This window comes from Lonchura striata, chromosome 3 (assembly GCF_046129695.1).
Source record: "Lonchura striata isolate bLonStr1 chromosome 3, bLonStr1.mat, whole genome shotgun sequence".
Taxonomy (NCBI): Eukaryota; Metazoa; Chordata; class Aves; order Passeriformes; family Estrildidae; genus Lonchura; species Lonchura striata.
In genome coordinates, this window is record NC_134605.1 from 25121395 (window position 1) to 25139503 (window position 18109).

The 18109-nt window shown below is 37.9% G+C and overlaps 1 protein-coding gene across 9 annotated transcripts in view; it reads left to right on the forward strand.

Annotated features, from left to right (window-relative positions):
* The window catches only part of USP34 (ubiquitin specific peptidase 34), a 111384-nt gene that overhangs the window by 15569 nt on the left and 77706 nt on the right, over positions 1-18109 (forward strand). For all 9 annotated transcript variants that reach the window (XM_077781979.1, XM_077781983.1, XM_021527492.3 and 6 more), the window contains exons 2-6: positions 1667-1754; positions 5115-5535; positions 10508-10558; positions 10717-10866; positions 15089-15156. In XM_077781979.1, the coding sequence (XP_077638105.1) occupies positions 1667-1754; positions 5115-5535; positions 10508-10558; positions 10717-10866; positions 15089-15156 (778 nt within the window). The remainder of the gene's footprint in view (positions 1-1666; positions 1755-5114; positions 5536-10507; positions 10559-10716; positions 10867-15088; positions 15157-18109) is intronic.

An 18109-nucleotide genomic window follows, 5' to 3' on the forward strand; every position in this document is an offset into this window, starting at 1 on the left:
GTTTTTTTGTTTGTTTGGTTTGGTTTTTTGTTTTGTTTTGTTTTAGAGACTATCTATAGCTAAAGATCTGTCTTTTGTGGTAAGTTTGACCTAAATTGCGTGATGGAGTTCTTGGTTTCTTCAGTGCTGTGCTTTGGCTTTCAGACAGTCAACTGTCCTGGTAATTTATAGTGTTAAAAATAAAAGGTGATACTGAGTGATAGCCATCTTTTAGTCTGCTTCTCCATCTTGAGCTTTGTCCAGTGTTTTGTAGGATCTTTAGAGCCTTCTAGGACATAGACAGGAAAAGTGGTTTTTAAAGTTTGATGATATCCTGTTCAGAGGCTGCTTTTTGGATAGTTTTTTATTTGTATGTATGCATATGTATGGAAATGTGGATGTATGTGCATACATGATGTCCTTATTTCAAAGAAGTCATAAGTATTTGTTCAGTGTGATTATTCTATTCTGTGAAGTGGTTTTCTTCTGAACTTTGCTTTCTGATCCATGCCCACAGACTTTCATTAGCTTTAGCTTTTGGGAACCTGTATGGATGGATCACACAGGACCTTGCAAGACTGAGGTTGGAGAGGAGGTTGAGGCAGGGATGCTGAAGAGCTCAGTGCTCTTGGAGAACCTTTCCCACAGTTTGCTTGTGAAGTGGATTTGTGAGTGTGTAATACTTGAAATGTCACGTGGAATGTTGAGATTAAAACTTAGATGTGTTGTAAATGCGGAGATCCACTTAAAAGGAATGTTGACCTTGGTTTGTGTAGCAGTTAGATAATTGTACAAATGTTTGGAAATTGAGGACAAGGAGGAAGCAAGAATTGTGTACTGGTAGTTGGGGAAAAGTGTGTGGCCAGGAGGCAGTATCCAGTGCCCCGGGATATGATCAGGTGCTGCCTAAGTAGGGCTGTAGACCTACTGTTGTTGGCTTTATTTGAGTGTAGAAGCATTTTTAGAGGGAAGTGGGACATTTGATAATCCCTCAGTGAAGCATTTGGGGTTTGAACTCAGTACAGAACTGTTCTGGTTTCCTCTGTAGCAAATGTGGTAAGCCTTTATCATTTTGCCAATTAGTGATTCATTATGGTTAAATGTCATGATAGATGTGTCTATATTTGAAAGCAATGATCATCAGCTCAGTCTGAAACAACCTTATATGTACACAGCACATTGTTCTTATCTTGATAGTTTTGTTTGCTTGTTTTTTCTCAGTCTTTGTCTAATCAGGAAAAGGAAGTTGAGGTCTCAGGTCATCTCAAAATGCAGGCATTTAAAAATCGGGGGGCGGGAAAATCCCCCAGCAAAACAAAAAACCAAACCCAAGGTGTCTGGTTAATCAGTAAAGTTGTTCAAAGTTCATACTTTAAAGTACACATCAATCAGGAGTTCCCAGTAAAGCTTATGAGGAATATTTGATAAAAATAGAATTACAAGAAGGGTCTGTTCTCAATCACAAACTTTTGCAGCAGTTTTCAAGAACATTGTGCACTTTGAGTTTCCAAGTTACTTGCCTCTAAGCCTTATTAACCAAATCTACATGTTTTTGCTTCAGTAAAGTATTTATTTTCCATGCAGTTAATCAAAAGCAGTTTCTAATAACAGAACAATTGCACCTTGGGTTTTTTCCTCCTAAAAAAGTGATTATTTTTGTTTATGTATTTGTTTTTGTTTTCTTTAGTATCAGACGTTGAAGGTGGTGATGCTTTGCAGCTCAGAAAGGAACATGCCCTCAAGATATTTGCTTACATCAATTCATGGACACAAAGGTAATTTTGGATTAAGTTGGAATGCTGAGGATGATGAATCTCAACAGCAGTTTTTCCTTTTTAAAATACAGTAGAGCGATTGGAATTAGCAAATTATTAATGTGTAGCTAAGTGATACCTGGAGAATAGAGACTGTTATACTACCTAGAAAATAAAAACAAACTCGTTACCCAGTGCATTTTGGGAAAAGCATATTTTGAATGCAGTTGGCATTCTGGATGCTGTAATAATTGTGTAGAAAAACAAACAGCTCTGCTGTGGTGATAAACAATGTGTCTTGCTGCTTTACCATGTAATTGTGGGACCATCTTCTGCAAAGGTAGAGTAAGGTAAGAAGAATTTAAGAAAAAGTGACTGAATGGAACCATCATGTTAATTTTTTCTGCATGTTCGAATACTCTGAGTCAAGGTGATGAAGGATTGCAGCCTGTAGCTAATAAACTGATAAAGAAAATGCTTTGCATGTTTTTGTCTCAAATTACATTATTCCTTTCAATCTAGTATTTAAATTACTATTGCTTTGAGCTTGTTTCTTTAAAGTAATGTTATCATCACATTATGATATAATGATAAATTACTTCACAGTGACTTTTTTCTAGCACAAGGAAATATATGGGTATTACTTTTTAGAAAGAATCTGCAGTGAAGGTAGTTGGGATTTAGTGTTGAGCAGTAGTTTTAAGACCAAAGTGAATCCATTAAATCATAAGTAATACTGGGGAAAAGCATAGAGGATAAATCAGAAAGTATTAGTCAGGTATTTAGAAGACTGAAAAAGAAAAAAAAATGGAATGTCACATTTTTGATACCTGTGATAGGTAAAAAAATAGGAAACCACCTCTTCCTCATTTTGCCCAAAAATTACAAGCCAAGTTCATTTTCTTCTGCCATGTGCTTTTAGATACAGAGAAGGAATTTTTATATCAAAATAAACAGCAGGCACGGAGACCAGACTCCTGACATTTCTTGACAGATCCTAGATGCCAAGTTTGTCAGAGAACAATTGCAACCCAGTTTTCCAGGTCATCATCTGTTCAGAGTTTCGTTCTGTTCTACAGCTTGACAAATCCAACCCAAAGAAAAAAACAAAGATTGGGAAATATTTAACTCTTTATTTTCTTCTGGTTTCCTTGTTGCTTTCCATATATAGTGGTTTCATACTGGAAGAGCCTGGAGAATAGTTCTTAAGCTGGTTAAAGGAGCATCTAACAAAGAGGCCACAGGAAGGAGTTCTGGTTGACATTTTAATTTCATGTCCTGTCTCTACTTTACCAAATGGGCTTTTGAGAGTTTTGCTAGTTTTGGGTTTGAGGCCTTCCGTAAGAGCTACTTTTGATTTTGTTGCCTGTGGTTTAAATCTCTGCTTTCCTTCAGAAGATCACTTGGTGACTGGTCCTGATGAGCACCTTTTTCTTCTAACTGCATGTAGCATTTCCATTTCAGTTTTCTTCTGGGCATTATTATGTTCAAATAAGTAGCATGCTCATTTTTTATTGATCTCCTCAAGTTTTGGTGGAGCTCTTCTTCCACATTCCAGCAGAGAAAGACTCAATAGGTTTTTCACATACCTGTCTTGGGAAAGAATTCACCAGTATGTGAGGAGCCTTCACCAGACTGTTTTCTTTGTTATTGAGGATGATTTGTTGCTCTTAAGTGGGGCAGTAATTTGTAGGCATAAGTGATGGGCCTTTTGAACATAATCTTCTCTCAGGATAAATGCTTGAGGATACACTGGTTTTGCCTGCAGTCCCTTGTTGTCATTTGTTAACATGAAAATACATTTCCAAGTAAATGGCAAGAATGTTTTTCACATGGATGAAACTCCATTTACACAATATTAAAGGGATTTTTCTTCCTGCACAAATGGAGCAAAGGGGTTTAGATGCTTCAGTCACTGTACCTGTGCTGGAATTAGGGAATCCTGAATGTTTCCTTTTTGTCTAACCCACTGAAAAAAAAATCTGAAAGTATGTGCTTTAAGAGCTGTAGCTCAAGGGCATGTTTGTGTTCCATCAAGAGAGGCAGCACCCTCTCCCTGTCATAGCTCTGGGTTCTCTTGATTTTTTTTTTTACCCTAAAAACTATAATTTATTAATCCCAGTCTCTAAATTAAATGCTGCATTTGCAGAAAAAGAAATTAATTGCTACTTTCTGATGATTTCTTGCCCTGTCTTTTGTCTACTGATTTCTTTTTGAAGTGGTACATGTGATTTTTGTATTATTTTAATATCTGACAACTCCGGTTGTGGACTGGAGTCCATTGTTCTCCATCTGACAGGAGATAGAGAAGATCTTTGCTGAAAGACAGCTCCCAGTTTGTCGCAGTTACATTGAGTCAGAAAGAGCAGAGTCCATTTCCCGGAGTCTGTCACAAGCATGTAGCCTTAATTTTGTTCTCCAGTAAATAAGGACAGTGCAGTGATGGCTTTCTTTGTTGTGTTCTTCAGGATTTAAATCCTTTACAGGAATATCCTCCTGTAAAAAACAACCTTTTTTGTTAAAATGAAGGGAGGTGCTTGTTTGTATGGAAGAAGCAGCTGTTTCCTGACAGTAGGTTTAGGGTACCTACCTCAGGGGTTTATACACCCACAGTCTATTTGGCATCCACAGTTAATCCTGGCCCACAACTAGAGTTGCATTCGAGATTTTGAACTTGATGGTTTAATTGATTTTTTAATGATATTGTCAAAGGGATGTTTTCCCCTCTTGTTCTTTGCAGTTTGCAGTGGGTCAGTAGATAAACAGGGCAATAATCTCTGAACCTGCCAAGTGAAGAAAGTACTGAAGATACTTGAGCTGCCTTTTCCTATATGGATTAAGGATATCAGTGTGCATGGGATCACCATCCAAATGCAGATAAAGGAAGTGAACTTAAATACTCCATTAAAAATAAAATTACTTTGCAGCCCTGTTGATTTGAAAATAACAGTAATGAGTTCTTACATAGCTGACAAGAATGTCAGGATGATTTATTGCAGTAGAGAGTAGTAGAGAAAACCCAATGAGGAAATGGAGTCAGAAACATAGTGAAAAACGTTACTTCTTCAGTAGCACAGTGACCTTACCCACAAGACTTTTTTTTCTGTATTTTACTTGCTGTACCAGCTGCTAAATGATAACAGGGACTTCAAAGTTTTGGTAAGCATTTGGCAATAATGGGATGTCCTCAAGGCTTAAGGAAGGTTCTGTGACTCCCACTTGCTACTGGGTAGAGTCTGTTTCATTTGGATTTCCTTCATTTTATGATTCTGTCAAATGACTTGTTTAAAATGTTTTAATGTGAAGAGTTCTCTTGGTTAAGTACCCACCTGATTTTAACTGTAGTAATTTTAATTTATTTTTTGTTCTCTTTTCTTACAGACAATGTTTATGCTGTTTCAAGGAGTATAAACATCTGGAGATCTTTAACCAAGTAGTTTGTGCGCTTATTAACTTAGTGATTGCCCAAGTCCAAGCTCTGCGGGACCAGCTCTGTAAACATTGCACTATTAATATAGATTCAGCATGGCCAGAGCAGAGTAATCATGCTGATGAGCCCCTGAATGTAGAAAGAGAGTCTCAACAAGAAGAAAATGGAGAAAGACAAAAACTTCTAGAGAAAAAGTTTGATTCTGCAAGAACTTGTATCCTGAGCGAGGAGGAGCCTGCAAAGAGCACGGAGGCTTGTAGCTTATGGAGTACTGATGAGAAGGAGAAGCTGCTGCTGTGTGTGGCAAAAATCTTTCAGATTCAGTTTCCTCTGTACACAGCTTATAAGCATAATACTCACCCCACAATAGAGGTATATCTTCTCTTTGTGTCTATCTTGAATTACTTGGTGAAAGGTTAATTGTTGTCATTAATGAGCAGATTGGTGTTTATTGCTTTCACTCTGGATGGGCACATTCAGCTTGCCTGTTGACTTCAGTAGAGCCTTTCAGAGAAACTTTCTAAATGGCACATATTCTTCCACTTTCTTTAAAATTGTTATAAGTAATATATTGATAAGAGCTGGCTGGAACTGTAATTGTTGTGCTGTTTAAATAACAGGCAAAAAAGGGACTATAGTGAAGCCTTTCTTCCAGAAGGTAACCCATTAATAGTTTACTGATTTTTCTATCCAGTCTGTGGTTCTAGAAGCAAAAGTTCATAAACTAAACTTTGTGCAAGACCAAAGTTGTTAGAACAGTTGGTTAATTGACTGGAATAGCTGAGCTCTACACAGGTTGCTTTGTTCCAGGATGCTGATTTTTCTCTCTGATACTTGTTATGGCTGCCATTCACATTTTCCCTATTTTCCTCTTAAAAAAAAAAAAAATATTCCAAAATCTTGCCACGTTTAATTCACAGTTTCTGAGATAAATATAGTAGTGTTAGCATTTCCTAATGAAAACAACTGTTTTTGGAACGATTGGCTTTTGATCCAACTTGTGGTAGTCTAATAACATGTAAAGAGTTATTTTGCAATATTTGTATGCAGATTAGATGTACATTTCACTATATAGGAAAAGATTTATCCAACCAACTGAGAAAGTCCGAGTGGAGAATTAAAGTGCAGCTCACCCACTCCTTTTATTTTATATTTAGAGAGTTGTGGAAGCTCACTGGAGCCCTGAGGGTTGAAATTTACTTTATAAACTTAAGTCCAAAATGAGAAGATGCTGAGTCAGATATAATAATGTAAGTTAGTGTGGTCACAACATCTGAGCAGTTCTAATTGAATGGATGCTGCCCTGTCTGATAAGAAATGAAGTTAAAACTCTCTACACAGCAGGTTTTTTAGGTGGGCTGGATTTTGGTCTTGTTCTTCTTCTCCAAACCATATGGGCATAAGTTAACAGAGGTAGTTTCAAGTGTATATGTATAGATATAAAGTGAATTGATTTATTTTCCTGCACTCCTGTGGGACAAGTACTAAGACGGGCTTCAGAGGAATGTGGAATGAACAATTCTGGAACAGCTTTTCTGTGGACTATCACACATCCTTCTTTTAAATTACTATTTCATGTATTTTTTTCTTCTCTTTGAATTTCACTTCCAAACAATCAAAAGAAAATCTCCAGGTGCCTGATGGGATTTCTTTTTCCCTTGGTGTACAGCCTTGGAGTGATTTAGACCCAGATCTGTTGTAACTTGCTGTACCGTGATGATGCCCATCACTCCAGACATGCTAATGTATATATATGTATCATCTCTTATACATCACTTGAATGATCAAATACATTCATTAGCTATCCTAAAAATATAAGGGGAAGCTGGGAAGAAAACCACTTTCCTGAGGTACAGGCAGGTAAGGGATTTTTTTTTCCTTTCTGCTAGACTTCTTGTGTTTCCAGGTCTGGATTATGGAGATGTGCCAACCTGCCATATTTGTATACTATTTTTGGGGGGAGATTTTTAAATTTTGCTTTTAAAAGGTCCCAGCATCAATAATTTTTCTTACAAACTGATCTTTTCTGTATCCAGGAAGCACTAGGATTCTGTTATTCTGCTGTTTAAATGTCAAAACCTTCTGCTCCCATGGCTGACTCACTGAAGTTAGAATTAGATTTTGGGTTTCAGTCTAGAGCACAGACTTAGCTGAACTGAGACAAGTTATTAGTCCCAGTAATAAGAGCTCTTCTTGCTTTGAATCAGGCTTGATTTCAGTCCTGAAGAGGTTGTAAGATAAAAACATCTCTGCATTAGCTATAGTTGTAAACAAATCCCTGAACATCCTAAATTTGCCAAAAATTTGTTGAGTGAAGCTGGTGTAGCACTTCCTCTCCCACTAAACATTTCCTTTGCCCTGGAAAAAGGGAAACTTGCTGATCCAGAACAAACTCCAGTCTCCACTCTGACTGACTTCAGAAATTCCTTGTTTTAGATTTTTGGGGTGAACTTTAACAATTTCATGGAGTTAACACATCCATTAAGGTTTTGCTGTGCCTAGAAATGGCCTCTTTGGCTGCCATTTAGGAATTTCCAGTGTAAGTCTTTCCCACAGTAACAATTAGTGATCAATATTTCCCTTGTCCTTTGTTCCAAGACACCTCCAAGGACTTTGTTCTTAATGGCAGCAGACAATTCTTGACATCTAATCCCTACTCAGCTATTTGCCAAAGCCATTTTACACTGGACTGTCTGGTGGAGAAGGAAAACATTCATGTGGAAGCAGGAGGTTTTCCCTTGTTCAGGAGTTGATGAAGCTGGATGAAAATGAGCAGCAAAGCAAGATTTGTTTGTAGTCAGAAAGGTGTCTCTACCTTTAGGGTCATACAGATCTTTCCTTAAATGATATGGGCTAAGAATTGTTTTTGTCCCTTAAAACATATCTAAAATGAGAGTGAAGACTGTAACAGCATGATTGGTATCCAGAAGAGCCACATACCTCTCTTGAAATTTATCAATATTTTTGGTGCCCACAGGGGTATTTGTGTCTGTTTTTCATCCTAAACAAAATTAACTCAAAGTATTTTTAAAAATATGGTTGGTTTTTTTTGAGAAATGTTCATTCTTTGGCACTATTTTTTTTTTTTTTGGGATACTTTTATCCCTTGCATACAGGGTGGTTTATAACTGAGTTTTTCATACTCAGTGCAGCAAGTAAAATACCTGGAATGGGCACTTCAGAGGAGGGGAAAAAAGGATTTATAAAAGGAAGCTCTTAAAATCCTGTAGAGAAGGAAGCAACAATGTGAAGTGCACTCCTGAACTTTGCACTGTTCAGAATGAACAATGAATCTGAAGGGAGTTCCCTGACCATTTAACAGGTTTTGACAGAGAATGAAACGAAAGAGGAAACAAAATCAGTTGTTGAGGTGTCTGTAGCTGCAGTTGCCGACTCTTTTGGGGTCTTGTGCTGTCTGCTTTTCCTTTTCAAGTAAATATTTTCTTGGAAGATGCGTGCTTTCTCCCAAAGTTGTGTCCAGGTCAGACCTCAGCCAGTGTATTTTATTATGGAATGTTTGGAAGGGACCTTAAAGCTCATCTCATTCTAGTCCCCTGCCATGGGGACACCTTCCACTATTCCAGCTTGGTCCAAGCCCCATCCAGCCCTAAGCATTTCCAGGGATCAGGGGCAGCCACAGCTTCTCTGGGTACCCTGTGCCACGGCCTCCCCACCGTCACAGGGAAGAATGTCTTCTTGATCCCAAATCTAGCCCTGCCCTCTGGCAGTTTGAAGCCATACCCCGTTTTCTTTTTGCTGTGTTGCTTTGGGACAATACTATCCCTGCCTACCTTTCTCAAAAGTCCTTCTCCAGCTTTTCTCCAGGTAAAGGTCTTGGAAAGCTGCTCTAGCTTCTCCTGAAGTCATGATGGGCTTTAATGCCATATTAGATTCTCATGAGGAGTTCTCTTATTTCCTCATACATTTGAAGGAGTTAAGAGGAGGAGAGTAAGGAACTCTCAGACTGTTGTGTTTCCCATCTGCAAGAACAGAAGTCACATTTGTAGACTCAGACTCTCAAAGCAGCCTTTTCCAAGCTTTGCAGGATTCGTGCAACTGCCCTCTGTGAGTTTGGGATTTCTGCATTCGAAGAACTGCAGGTCACTTGTTTCTTCAAGAAAACTAATGAAATTTCTCACACCATTTCTGCAGTTTTCATGAGCAGAGCACTGAACACCTTTTCTTGCTGCTTAAAAACATACCACCTACTGCCTTCAAAGCTGTTGTAAAAATAACTGGTAGAGTATCACGAGTTCAGGCATGACTTGGAGTTCAGCAGAAAAAAAAAAGAAAATAAATGCTTAACTATAATATGAGCATATTGAATAATTCAAAATGTTTGTATCACACTTAATCCATCCAAAATTGCTTGCCTCCAGCATCCTCTGGTACAGTTCGAAGAAGCTTACTCCTACACAGCTATTTAAAATATATTCAGGAAATTTCATTTAAAAACTTAACTTTGTCACTATCAATACTGGGTGAGAAGAAGAGGATTGTGTGGCTTTACCTACAAGTATCCATGGCAATTTGGGTTTTACAGCCGCTTTTTATACCTTCAGTGCCCTTTTGCCCCCAGCAAGTGCATGAAACCCACAGTATGTTATAACCCTAATAAAGAAACTTCCTCTCTACTGCCCAACAAGTGGATGCTGTGGACATTAAAAGGAAAAGCTATTTTCTTAAACCATTTTCAGTTTAGTGCTTCTAGAAGATAGACTTCTTGTTGCAGCAAGTAGCTAACAGTGTGATAGGGTGATAGAATTCCTTCCCCTTCTTCACTTAACTCCTGTAAAAGTCTGACATTTATTTTGTACGAGGTGTATTTCCATGGCAATGAGTATTTTGACATGTTAACCCTTTAAATCATTTCAAGTAGGATCTAGGATGTCCTGCAGTTCATATAAATTCTGATGTTTGCATATATGTCTCATTTTTATTAGAAATTGCATTTCAAACTCCTGGATTGGTTCAGTTCTGTATTTCCCAGGCTGGTGTGACAGACTATGCCCTTGGCCATATTCCCACTGAAAAAATTTGTGATCTGAACAGGGGTGGGATTAAAAAATAATCTGTTCACCCAGCCTTTGAGAGACACTGCTGAAATGTTCTCTTTAGTATATTTGTATATTTATATATATTAAAAGAGGTAAAAAGTATGGAAAGGTCTGTTTTGCAGTGGAAAAGTAGAGCAAAGCTTGAGCTTCTGTCTTCCTCTGAGTGAGGAATTTGGGTTTTGTATTGTTGACTGTGATACCTGGTATATGGCAGTTGATTTTTTTTTTTTAATTCTATAAATGTGTTTTTATTGCTTGAGTTAATTTTAATTTTTTTATTTAAACAGGATATTTCTGCTCAAGAAAGCAATATATTAGGGGCGTTCTGTGATATGAATGTAAGTTGTCCACTTTTAAATAAGCTGCACATTTCCTAGAAACTTAAAATAACCTATGTGTTCTATGGATTTATGTTATACTCATGTAGCTTTTGAATTTCTTCTGTGTCTGAATGATCTAGTACTGATTTCGTCTATTGTTTTTTGACTCTTTCTAGGATGTAGAAGTACCATTGCACTTGCTTCGTTATGTGTGTCTGTTTTGTGGAAAAAATGGCCTTTCCCTCATGAAGGATTGTTTTGAGTACGGAACCCCGGAGACGCTGCCATTCCTCATAGCACATGCATTTATCACAGTGGTGTCTAATGTAAGTATTCCCTTCAACTCCTCCACTTAAACACAACAAAGAAAAGGAATCTGAAGTCTGCAAGAACTCTCTGGGACTGGGGAGGGATAAAAAGGCTGTACATTTTCCATGTTGGGAATGAGGCTTGCTCATGCACAGAGTTTCATTATCCAAACCCTCTGCATCTGCTGGCAGCACACAAGGACTTTTCCAAGTTGTGCCTAGATAGGAAGATTGTAACAGCCCCCAAAGATACTTCAAAGAATGTTATCAAAGGTCTTTCCTGTCCCTGAAATTATGCCATGGAAATGGTTTTAGTTTCTTCAGGGTATTTTAATTTCTTAGCTATTCCCTATGAGGTATAGAGGAAAAGCCTGTGGTTTTTTTTTCTTTTCAATTTCCTGTGATTTTATACCATTATACACATTTGCAGCATAGAGGTAATGATCTTTTTTCCCCACTTAGCTTTAGAATGCATATCCTCCATCATGTCTGCATTTTGAAATCACAGGGATTTTTGATTGGCAGAATTACGAATTGATTTTAGTGGAGATTGGTGCTAAAAATAAAACCCAGTCCCTGAAGAAGGACCTATGAAGACTTAATGTAATGTCAGGATAGAAGTTGTGACCTGTCTTGTGGATGGGCAAAAAGAAAACCAGAAGTTTGTTGTACTTTGTACAGGGTGAGTTTGACATGATTTTGACACTGATTGCAATTTGAAATATTTCAAATCAGATCCTTCCTCCCACACATCTTCCCTCCTTCCTTGTTGCTGTTACTGCCCAGCCAGGAGGATGTTATTTATGGGGGAACCAATGATTGAAATCAAGCTGGTGATAGGGGTCTCTATCCCACTCTGCTGATCTTTAGTGTGGTAATTCTGATTTGCAGGCCAGAGAACAAATGGGTGAGGCCATGATCTACTCCATTCTTTCGCTTGCCCTGGAGGGCTGGTTCAGCACCTCTGCATGTTTGGTTGTGAGAGATGTTCTCTGTTTGGGAGATGTTCTCTGCTGGCCCTTTTGTCTGAGCTGATGAGTTCTTCTCCAGCTGCTGCCTGTGCAGTCCCCTTCAAACCATCTGCTGAAAATGTGTGTTCTTGTATTACTCTGGTTCAGAAGGAAATTTTGGTCATGGAACCGAACATTTTTTACCTTTTTGTTTTATTTTTTGTGAGAAGTGGCAAGGCTGCTGGGCTGCTTGAATAATGCATGGCAGCTTCCTAGCACACCAGCATGTTTTTAAAGCAGCATTCTGACTGCAAATCCCATTTCCTGGGTATCCTACATCAGCACAACTGCCTTTCTTTGTTGTCCTTTGTAGAAGTCTTTGTTTTTCTCTACATAAATTGTTTATTTTCTTTAATCTTAGTGATGTGCCCTGTTCCAAAATACTTCTCAGCAGTTTCTCATTTCAGATATTTACTTAGCAACTTTGCATTTCTCTTTGGTTCTAGTAGGTAAGCCATTAAGCTGGCTCTTGCAAACAGTGTTATATGAGTTCTATGGCTAAACCTAGCAGATAAAATGAAATTCAACCCAAACCATAACCAAAAGACTGTTTCTTCAACTGCTTCCAGCATTGCAGTTTTTCCCATTCAACAAGCATCTTTCTTTTGAGCTCTGTCTGGCTTTGCTGACAAATCTGTGTGAGTTGAGGAAAACTGTTAAAAAAAATTTATATTTAGATTTTATTTTTATGTGTCAGTCCACTACAGAAAGTCTTAGAAAATGTTCTAATGTAATGTGCTTTATTCATCCACTTGCTACATTTTGGTATCACTCAGTGTACTTGGAAGCACTGCTGCTGCCTTACAAATGCAATATATTTATTTGCAGCCAAATGAGGCAGCTATTTTTTTTTTTGGACAAAATAAATTTTACCTTGCCAATATTAAAAAAAAAAAAGGTATTTCTCCACCTCTCTAATGATGCATGAACTTAGGATTTTGATGTAATATTTCTCTTTCCCTGTTTGTTTTTATATAATTTCACTGTATAATTTATAGCTCTTAGGTAAATACAAATAATTGAAGAAATGTTTCTGATTGTGAATCAGTTCAGCAAACTCCACTAAAACAAAAATAATCATTCACAAAACTGAACAAGATAGTGGTGGTCTCAGCAAGAACGCTTGCTAATCTGCCTTGGTTTTATCCCAGCACATTTGATTTTATGGAATGTGGAGATATTTATTCCAATAATAGCTCTGCAGTGTCAATTGTTACCTTGTTCCCAATGTGTAAAGCCAGCCCACGGTGTGTAGTAATCCTTAAATACAATTTCACAGCTGTAGTAACTCTTGAGAATGGCAGTTAAGTAGCCATTCTTGTAAAAATTCCTTGAAATACCCATGCTGGAATTTTCTTTCAAGTCTGTAAGATGAAAGTGTTCTTTAGCCACTACCTTCTAGAAATTAATTACCTCTAGTAAAGGGCAAATAATAGGAAAAAAAAACTCTCTGAAACTTGAGAACAGAACAGATGTAGTGAATACTTTGTCTTAAAAGCAGATGGAAGCAAAAAGTGATGTAATTTTATTTTTTGTCATTTTACAGATGCTAGTTGATGTAATTTTATGTATTTGTATGTCATTTTAACAAGTTAGTATGCAAATGTGAGTCCACGTTCAAAATCACAATTTCATTTGTAAAGTTTGACATGATTTAATTGAATTCTGAGGCTGAATGTTGTGTGTAGTGCAAGTTTACAGATGCATGATTTCTACTTCGGAGTTGGAATTAATACAGAGTGAAGGTTACTGTGAACAGTGAAAGCTATAAAAACAAAATGATCAAAACATTTCATACTATTATTTCACAAAGAAATGTATTTTTTTTGGTGTTTCATACTGTATTTGAAGCAGAGTACATGGTGTTAAAAATCAAATTGTGTAATCACAATAGTATTTGTCAACCCTGTAATTCCTTAAATGTTATTTAATGCCTGTTTCTAGAGCCGGCATCTTCTAGTGACACTTTGTATCTTTGTGATGTTAGCATTTTTTTCCTTCTTGAGGCTTCCAGTTGGATCAGAAGCATATTACAAGCCTGGTCTTTTTTTACACTGGGAAGATTTGGCTGGTTTGTCTTGCAAAAGTAGGTTATATTGTTACTGTGCAGTGCTTGTTGTCTCGTTAAAAGTAAGCCTGCAAATATTTTTGTCAGAATTGACTCAAAAAGTTCCTTGGCAAATGCTGGAAATGTTGAAAAGAAACTACTGAGGAGTTTGACTGCAGCCTAATATTTTTCTCTCCTTTCAAGAAGGAATATATACATTTTCTGTATATGGAATTGAGTCCTTAGGCAGAATTTCTTGCATCAGCTGCAAAGCTGAAATTCTTTCCAGAGCAGAGGTGGGGATGCAGAGGGCCCTGAGTGAGTGACAGGGTTGCTTTTCACAAGGGCTGTGCAAAGTGCACATGATTGAATTTACATTGAATTTATGTGGGCAGGAGCAGCAGCTGCTGCTGCTTCATCTGTGCTCCATCCCTTACCTGGCACAGAGTAACAGGTTTAACAGGCTCTGAATTCCTTTTTGAAATGCAGATGGCACTTCTGACTTTGCCTCTGGAAGTCGTTTGGTTGGTGCTTTTCTTCACAGTGGTGTTAAGTAGTTGTTTCAGGTTGTTTGTTTTTGGTTTTTTTCTCTGCGTTTATTTTCTTCCTGCGTTCAGCTTTGCAAAGGTGGTAAATGCAGAATGGTAAATATGAGAAGTGTAAATATGGTAGTAAAATACTGTGCTTGATCACTGCTTGTAAAACATCTTATTTTATAGGATATGTAAGCCCTAAGAAGCAAAACAACACAAGTATCAAACAGTGTAGAGTCAAACAGATTTAGGAGCGGTTTGCAAGGAACTGAAAGAATGGAATAATTTTCATGTAAACTTTTAAAGAAAAAGGAAAAAAAACCCACAAGGCTGACTAGCAGCTTTTCCTACTGAAGAAATGACAGAAACTACAAAAATACACTTGAGCAGTATGATACTAGTTATACAATGTCTGTATTTTCCAGCTGACTAGCAGGAAAGATGCAAATCCTCTTTGTGAGTCAAAAAAGCATTCCTCAGGTACCAGTTTGGAAAATCAGAAAATTAAGAAATTGAACAAAAACCACCAAGAAAGCCTTTTTTTAAAGTGGGGTTGCACTTTTAAATGTACCAAGAGTATTTCAGTTTTTTACCATTCTCTTTAAATGTCATTAATGAAATTGTTATTTGTTTCTGTTTTTGCATTATAGATCAGAATATGGCTACACATCCCTGCTGTCATGCAGCACATTATACCCTTTAGGACTTATGTTATCAGGTAAATTTTTGTTTTAAGAATTTTTCTTGTGGGACTTTTTGACAGCACCTATATCTAATTGCAGCTGCTACTTTTAATTGTGCAAGTTGTTGCTCTGACTATCATTTCGACAAGGAGGGTAAAGGTAATGGTTAGAGTTAGTTTGGGCAGCTCCTTGCATCTGATTTCAGTATCTGTCAGATCGATCTTGTTAAGAACCTCATGAGTGTGACATCCAGCCCTATTCTGACATATTGGGCCAGGTGCAGTTGTACTTCAGTCTCCCCCTCACTGTGATATCTTCATAAAACTACAAGTTTGCAGTGAGATGCTGGAAGTACAAGAGCAATGTGCAGTCATGAGATTTCAGACCCTGAGTTTGAACACAGCTTCATATTCTGATGTTCTGGATTTCCAGCTGGCAGGAGCTGAAGTGTGATCAAAAGTCTACTGGCACTTTTATGTAGCTAAATATACCCAGTCCCAAAGATTTTCTTTATATCAAGCTGTCTATCATGAAAATAACACTTTCAAATTGAAGTACTTGTAGGGGTATTTAATTATACAAGCAGTTTGTTTTTATTGGCTTTCTCAGGACAATAGAAACATTTCAGTGAACTGCTGATGAAATTATCTCTGTGTGTGTATCTGCCTGGAGGTGGAGGGGTGTGGTCACAGCTAATTCCCATTCCAGTGGCCCAACATAAAATTTTCCTGGTGCAGGCCACTGGTTTTGCATAGACTCACAGCTCCTCCAAGGCTCTGGGTTTCCTCTAAATAATATTAGAAATGTACTTACACTGCTCATAACAAAAAATGGGCCTTTACACATTATTCTGTTTTAACTATACCAGTATAAAATAACACTCAACAAAAATAATTACATTGGCAACAAACAGACTCCCAGAACAATGAGACTGGGAATTGTTTCATATTTTAAAATAGTCTGGTTTTATATTGACTGTAAAAATTTAAGTACTGACTTGGCTGTCAATCTGTTTGCTGGACTGTAGTTTCTACTACAATGATACCAGCAGAGAGAAGAGTATTTTGATCTTTTATTGAAACACATCACTCTTGAGTTACAGTAAGTCCAGCCATGTGCACTCCTGTAATGCTGATGTGCTATCTTTGAAATCTTCCAAAGGTAATTATTAATCATGAGGCAGTTGAGAGAGGGCAAGCAGAGGATTTTCAAGTGCTTGTCTCTGTACATACTCCATAAATGGTTGTAGGTGTACCTGGGAATTTGGTCATGAGCCTTTCCTGTCTTTTTGCAATGTATGGAAATGAAAAAGAGCATTGAGGGATCAGCAGTTGAGTGTCAGGCTGATAATAAGGAGCTACTTGAGGGAGACAGAATAACTCATCCTGTAGTTGCTGTGCTAATACTTGCTTGTCATCCTGTAACGCTTAAAGCATTTTCTATTTTATAACTGTAGGTGTAATTGGGGTCACTGGAATGTATAGAAGATTTTTTTATGGGGTCCTCATGTCTTCCTCTTTACCTATTAGAATATTTGATTTTCAGTGTGATTTGTCAGCAGCTTCTTGCCATAAATAATGCCCCTGATGTCTGTTCATAGAATTTACAATAAGTTCACATCAATCAGAAAGATAACACTGACACAGGATACAACCATAGAAAACCCAGCTTAGACCAGGAAGGTGTTGTTCTCCCAGTTATTTTTTACAGCTGAATCCTGATGGGTTCTGAGGTTTCTCAGTGTTACAAAATTCAGAGCTTTTTTAGTGCAGATTTGCTTATGGAGTGGGACTGAAGCTTGGAGGCCATATAGCAAAAATAAGCTCTGGCGCTGTACCTTTATGTGGGACAGAAGTGAACACAGATGCCTTCAGGGAAGGATGACTTTCCTGATGCATGCAGCTCACCCCACGTGGTTGTCAAACTTAGAGATCTTGGCTTAGCAGCTTGGGTCTCTGGGTCTCCATCTGCTTTTACTTCAGGAAAAAGACAGAAAAAAGGGGACACAATCCTGGACACAGCAGCCCAGCACCTTCTAAAGAAATGCTGCAGAGCTTCTGCTGCTGTGCAAACTACAGGGAGGTTTGGAGAGGGTTTTAGCCCAGAAGGAGCTCCTGGGGCTCTGATTTAGTTCCAGTTGCTGCTCCTGTAGATTCCTTGCAGGAAGTGCATTTTGCAGGGCTGACCAGCAAGAGAGATCACCTGACTGACATCTCAGCAGCACTTTTTATCAGCTGAGGTTACCCTCATAGTAATTTCTACAAGGAGTGGATGAAGAAAATAGCATAAGTGTGTATTTGTAGAGAGGAGACCATTGCTAGAATTTGCAGAGATCATAGACACATTCCTGTCATTATTGCTAACACTAGAAAAATATTAATAAATGGTTTTTTTTCTGCCTGACCAATGGAGTACAGCCATTTACATCTTGCCTCTGAAAGGCCTGTGTTTTTAAGTAGATTAGGAAACAAATAAAGGATTAAATTTAAAATTGCATGAAATTAAATTTACATCTTTCAGTAAGGTAGCAAAGTGATTTTGGCCTGCTCAGAAGGAAGCTCTTACTGATCCTAATGCCTTAGAATTCTGCATTTAAAATTGCAAAACTCCCATTAAATGAGACTTTCAAAAGTGACTAAAGAAAATAAGTCCTGGCTTACTGCAGTTGTAAATGAGGGTGAATTGATGATGTCTGTTTATGAGCTAAAACATTGGTTCCTTGTCTTCTGCCTCAAGATCAGAGATGAGAGATGCTCTATGGGGTTCCAGATCCTGGATGTCTCAGGAGTGCAGGAGCTCTCAGCAGTGGTTTTTTGAGGACAGTGTTTTCTCAGTGGTGAGGCTGTTGGCTGAAAGTGCTATGGAGAATTCTGTCCTGCAGAAAGTGCAGCAGTACCACTGCCCAGGAGCATGTTTGGTTCCATCCTTTTTCTGCTTCCATCTTCTTCTCCCTGTCTCCTGCTTGGAGATGGATATGGAGACATTTTT